At 44.2% G+C, this 6,134-nt stretch overlaps 1 protein-coding gene across 9 annotated transcripts in view; it reads left to right on the top strand.

Moving 5' to 3' along the window:
* The first annotated feature begins 2,695 nt into the window (after positions 1-2,695).
* Positions 2,696-6,134, top strand: part of ank2a (ankyrin 2a, neuronal) — a 71,405-nt gene continuing 67,966 nt past the window's right edge. For 8 of the 9 annotated variants that reach the window (XM_076030849.1, XM_076030891.1, XM_076030841.1 and 5 more), the window contains exons 1-2: positions 2,697-2,986; positions 3,522-3,623. In XM_076030849.1, coding sequence (XP_075886964.1) covers positions 2,852-2,986; positions 3,522-3,623 — 237 coding nt within the window. In that variant the 5' untranslated portion in view covers positions 2,697-2,851. Of the gene's footprint in view, positions 2,987-3,521; positions 3,624-6,134 lie in introns of all 9 variants that reach the window. The other variant, XM_076030815.1, reaches the window with a different exon arrangement.

Genomic DNA, 6,134 nt, shown 5'->3' with positions numbered 1-6,134 from the left:
AAGAGAAATAAGGACAAGGAGTTTAGCCCAGCGCCAGTGGGAAACTAAAACTATTTTTCATGATTAAAACATGATCTGATGCAGTTGAGTATAATTAAATATCTAATGAATAACTGCTGGTAATGGGGCCAACCTTTTGATTTGCCAGCCAGCCCTCTGATTGATTATCTTTTTATGTTCTTACAACAATGAATTAGATACCATAAATAGTTTAAAGAATTGATATTCTCATGAAATGCATTTGCATGAACAAAACAACTACACAGAAAAAGGATTGTGCATTGTGTTCTAGAAATTAAATTTGGACAGTGCATGCAATTGCCTCTTCATTATTAAACGCACACGCACACACACACACACACACACACACACACACACACACACACACACACACACACACACACACACACAAATGCCCCGTATTATCAGTTTAAATTATCAGTTTACTAAATGTACCTAATAAAGAATGAAATATAATTAATTGCTTTAAACAACACACAATACAGTGTGAATTGTTGTTTCTGGAAAGATCTGAAGATATTTTTAGGTGTCTTATTACTATTGTCTTCTATTTTATTGTATTTTGGCCAATGACAGTGTGGCTTTTTCTGAAACAGCGTCGTAAATGTCAAACCGAATGAATGGCTAAAATGTTCAGCTCCTGTGCCATGTTTGCTTCTACCCCCTCCCTTCGACACACACACACATGCACACACACATGCACACACGCGCGCACGCACACACACACACACACACACACACACACACACACACACACACACACACACACAATTTTCAGAGAAAAAAGCTGCATCAGGCAGCTGGCAGTTGACATGCAGCCTCCCTAAACCCCTCACACAATAAATACTTTCCTGTGCCTGTAGCTCACACACACATGAATGCATACACACACACACACACACACACACACACACACACCCCACCACCACCACATCTGTTCACTTGGAGTAGGGTTTTCATGTACATCTGGACTGGATCACTCCCTGTGTGTGTGTGTGGCTCAGCCTGTATTATGACCGCTAGTAGTAGTGAATGGGTTTTACACTCATCATCCATCAACCCTTTTCAGCTGGTGCTGCTGATTGTGATCAGTTCATGCTCCATGATCAAGGGTCTTTATATGTGTAGAAATAGGAAATCTCACTGCTGCTTCAGGACTTATCGTACATGGACGGAGACTGATTTTCTCCCTGAAAAACTACCACAATTCCATGGAAGAGAATCTTTTGGAGACACATTTTTTTTTCCAAAGTCAACTGACTGAAAGCCAACTGTGCCGGGATTTGTTTTTGTTTTTTATCGAGAGCTTTTACCCTTTGACATCAAGCTTAAGTTATACATGTGTTGCTCTCTGCAAGCTTTCCTGGTAAAGTGAAGCTTCACACCACAGCAAAGCAATCGGTTTAAATCAGTAAGAGGTAAAGTCATGGCTCACGCTGCAGCCCACCTAAAGAAAGCCCGGGAGCTTGAGCAGTGCTCTGAGTACATAGCTTTGCAAAAAGCCAGGGAGAGGAGGCGACGGCAGCGCGAGAGAGCCGAGCGGAAGCGGCTGGTAAGATCCAGGTCATGCAACGTTACCGTATCTGTAGTATCTTCAGTGTGAGAATATTGTGTGTGGGAGATCAAAGCTGTTTGGCATTTTAGATGAAATTTTGAAGTTCAATGTCTTGTCCATTCATTTGAGTGAGAAAATATGATGAGTAAATTGATCTGTTTTTCTTCATGAAATAATCCATCTCACATCATAACAACTTTCAATTATTATGTTAAAACTCGAAACAGCCTATTTAATGGTGACATGATATTGAGGTTTGAAAAAATTAACTTTTTAGACGTCATTATTGTTGGTATTAAACCTGCTGCTTTGTGTTTTATTGTCCATTTACACTATATTGATTTGCATTTTTCATCATGTGGGAATTCTGCCATATGCTCTGAAAAAAAGCGTCCTCTCTCTTTGTATAATCCAATCTATGACCTTACACGGCAGGCTCTTGGTCAACTCATCTGCAGACACTGGGATTACAGCTGGTGCCTAATCAATCTAATCGCAGTCGTGTGTGTGTGTGTGTGTTCGGCTGGCACCAGTGAGATGCAGCTCATCGGAAACAATGCGGCAAACACGTGCTTCCTCTGTGTGCCACGGGATTTTGACTTCTGCTGCCACTTTTGTAACTCACGCCGCACGTGTCAGTTCATTCGCCACCCGCATTCTTGCTTCACATATGTCGTACCAAGTGTGAATAACACCCCGTAATATTTATACCACATGTCGACGGTCATTACTGTACTGGCATGTATGTTGTCAAATTTACAAAGTCCTTTCTAAAATGCCACAGGCGTCTTCTAACAGATCCGCGCAGCGCCTTGCGTGGGGTCGTAGGTCAAGGACAGCTGGTGCGCTCGACCCCTCGGCCTTCCTGGACAGCGCTGCCGGGTCTCCAGCACGACTCGGACCCAGCTGTCGCAGTGCTGGGTGCGCACGGCGAGGGGTGGTGGTCTTCAACAAATGCAGAGCCCGGGAGGGTAAAAATAGCCAAGGCCGGATACATGGCGAGGGTTTAATGTTTACGGCTGCAGTTGGTATCCTACAGGGCGAGGGGTGAGGTATAGGAAGAGGAAGGACTGTGTCTTAGGCCGGGCTTAACACCCCCTCTCTCAGAGAGGGTTTTGCTGGGTGACAGATGCACATTGAGGGAAGAGAGAGGTCGCAGTAGCGGGAGGATTCTGTTTAATTCTATGATGAAGGCAAAGTTAAGGGGAAATAATCCAAGCGCTTGAGAAACAGCAAAATTTCAGACGGAACCGTTTCCTGATTCGGACGGCGACCATGGGCAATGCAGCGACGTGTCAGGCCTGTGGATCAGAGAGGGCTTTGAAAAGCAGCGGGAGTAGCAAAGACCTCAACCTCGACTCGGACTTCTACAGAGCGGCCGACTGCGTGTCTGACATTGACGATTGTCTGGTAAGAGGTAGAGGGAGAAACGGGGTTCATCAGATTCGCTTTCAGTTGCGTTTGAAGGCGGACGTGCTCGAGGAAGCGAGTCGCGCTAATCTCGTCTCTGCTCGGGGTATTCGAATGAGATTTAACCTTTGAGCCTTCGCAGGGGTGTGGCCTTATCCCGTACAATGTGACAGGGACTGGGATTGTGCTGACATCATCAGTCGACACCCACCAGTGTTTGATTGACACGTTACTGTCTTAGCGCCGCTAATGACAAGGGTTAAAACCTAGTCAACACTCCCACGGATCAACCCAGCCACGAGTTCTGCATATTTCACAGTGGTGACTTTGGCAGTGTCTCGCAATAATATCCAGCAGTTTTCAATCATAATGTAAAGTACTCACAAACAATTCTGCATGAAGTATGATCTACTCTGATCCATCTCCTACCGACACCGCATCCAATCTCAACACATGTTTTTAACATGCATTTTAAAGGTATGATGTGACTTTTCCTAACAGTATCTCTTTTTGTTTGTTTCTCTCTGTTGTCCAGTCCGACAGCAACACCAGTTTTCTTCGGGCTGCCAGGGCGGGCAACATTGACAAAGTCCTCGACTTCCTGAAAAATGGAGTTGACATCAGCACCTGCAATCAGGTAAGAAAACCTGGACCAGACACCACAAAAAACAACAGTGTAACTTTACAAGATTGATTGATGGATGTAATCATTAGTGCCACATTGTTTGGTGTGAATGGGTTTTTTAACTATAACTGTAATGCAGAAGCTACTTCTCAGAGTCAACTAAAGGGATAGTTCAAAATGTTTTTAATGAACAATGAGCAAGTCATTTTTTTATTGAAACATTTCCAATTTTCAAATATTTTCTTTCATGTCAAATTTCTACATCATTGATTTTAGGGGTAATATGACATTTGTTGTTTTTGGGGTTGTCAGATGGTAATGCCAGATCATAGGTCCATCTTTCTGGACGTAGTAAAGCCACATTAAAATAGTTTATTAGTGAAATAAGTTGTCAAACAAATAAGCTAATTTAATTCATTAATCCAATTCATTTAATTCCATATGAGACATTTAAATGTTACTCTCAAATACCCACTGGCACCTCATATCTGCGGCCGATGTAAACAAAACATCCAGGCCACTCTCACACCAGCTGGCCAGAGCGGAGCCTCTTGTACCTGCTGATTGTGTAGGTTTCTGCTCTGTCACGGCGGCATCTCACAGCTGAGCCAGGTCAGCACATACCGTAAACGTGCCCGGATGACCTCACGAGATTTTAACAACCACGTCTACGAGGGCCTGGCCAGTCTGACCTGCAGCGCACTCGGTCTTCCCTCCAATCTCCTCCACATCTGACTCACGTCCTGAGGCCTGTGACAGCTGTCTCTTCTTCACCACCCACAACACACACACACACACACACACACATACACACACACACACATACACACACATTCCCTTGAGGAGAAATAATTCTGGTCGGTGAGGAGGGTGTTGGAATTCTCCCCCCTTGGAATTTTATGCCCCTCCCCCAACGCTCCGCCTTCTCCTGTCCATGTCAGCATGATTTGTAGTTGTCACAAGGCAGCTTAGTGTGCCTACGTGAGGGAGTGCGTGAACGAGTGAGTGAGTGAGTGTGTGTGTGTGTGTTTCCTGTTGCTATACTTTCAAGCACTTTAACACACCAGCCTGTAATTGGCCAGTGCAGGGGGAGTGGCACTCGGCCATTCTTAGCTCAGTTGTTTGTTGTCATGTTCACCATGGGTTGTGCACCAATAGGGACCATTTGTATTCACAGCATTAGCATAAGCAGAAATACATGCACGCTTGTGCACGCGTTTGCACACACACATCACGCATACAGACACATGCACACGCGCGCGCGCGCGCGCACACACACACACACACACACACACACACACACACACACACACACATGCACACCCGCCCACCCAGACTCCTCTGCAACAGGAGAACCCTGCCCTTCACACTATCTGTCCAGTGTCAGATGGTTACATTTGAGCTGCCGTCAGGTGACTGAATGTGCGTGTGACATTTCTCCAATTGTGTGTGTGTGTGTGTGTGTGATTCTGAGAAAGATCAGGCTATGTAATGCACTAGAACTAACTTCCGATAAAGTCATAAGTGATATTAAAATGATACCCTGTCAGTTGTGACCTTCACTGTCATGTGCAAACTATTCCCTTTATAGAAAGGAAACCATTGAAAATGAAACAGAATCCATAGCTCGCCCGTCTCACACACACACACACACACACACACACAAACACGCGCGCGTACACACACACATTGCATGTGTTGCAAGTTAAACTGCGCGTGTTATGAGTTGCCTGCAAGTCTGCGTGTACAGACAACGCACACACCATTTAGACATTCACGTATGCAGTATTACAAGCCTGGCATTCTTTGAGCTGAACAGAGACACTAGGACGGATTTAAATTGCGTATGTACTAAATACTATGTGATATTGCTCTAAATATTTTATGATTTATTTTAACACAGTATTTGAGTCAATAATTGCTCAAAAAGCATTCTCACACCTATTCAGCGATACAATATATTGTTCGCTTGTTCAAAGCCATCCAGTAACTGGCTGGGGATTAATGAACTCTTTGCACACTCCACACGTCATGTTGGTGATGTAGCAGAAAAGGGGGGAATAACGTTGGGTGCTAGTGGCGTTAGCTGGTTAGCTATGCAAAATGTTATCACACAAAAAAAAGAAAATGATTACCAGTGAAATTAAAACAACACAACACTAACCCTAAAGTGAAAACAACTAAAGATTTGTAGGAGGTGTGAAGGGCTTTTTTTTGGCCCAGCAGCTATCATCATGCCAGTTTGCCTGATGTCAGCCATGATGTCATTACAGAAGAAGTAGTATTTACCAAAAGATGACCAATGCAGTATCTGGAAATCATTACTGGAACTTAATGCACATCATAATGAAGAAAGTGGCTCAGTCATGAGTCAAGCCCTGACACAAATCAGACTGTTTGCAATAAGAGGGACTGTGTCAACCCCACATCAAAGTTTTGAAAGTTGCTTTCAGTTGTGTGTTCATTAATATCCGAGGGGTCAGAACCTAGAAAGCAAAGACAGGGAGACCAAGGCCAGGGTAG

This window comes from Nelusetta ayraudi, unplaced genomic scaffold (genome assembly GCF_046127955.1).
Source record: "Nelusetta ayraudi isolate G7.1 ecotype Tasmania unplaced genomic scaffold, CSIRO-AGI_Nayr_v1 ptg000004l, whole genome shotgun sequence".
Taxonomy (NCBI): domain Eukaryota; kingdom Metazoa; phylum Chordata; class Actinopteri; order Tetraodontiformes; family Monacanthidae; genus Nelusetta; species Nelusetta ayraudi.
The sequence above is the reverse complement of the archived record's forward strand: the minus strand, read 5'-3'. Positions and strand labels throughout refer to the sequence as shown.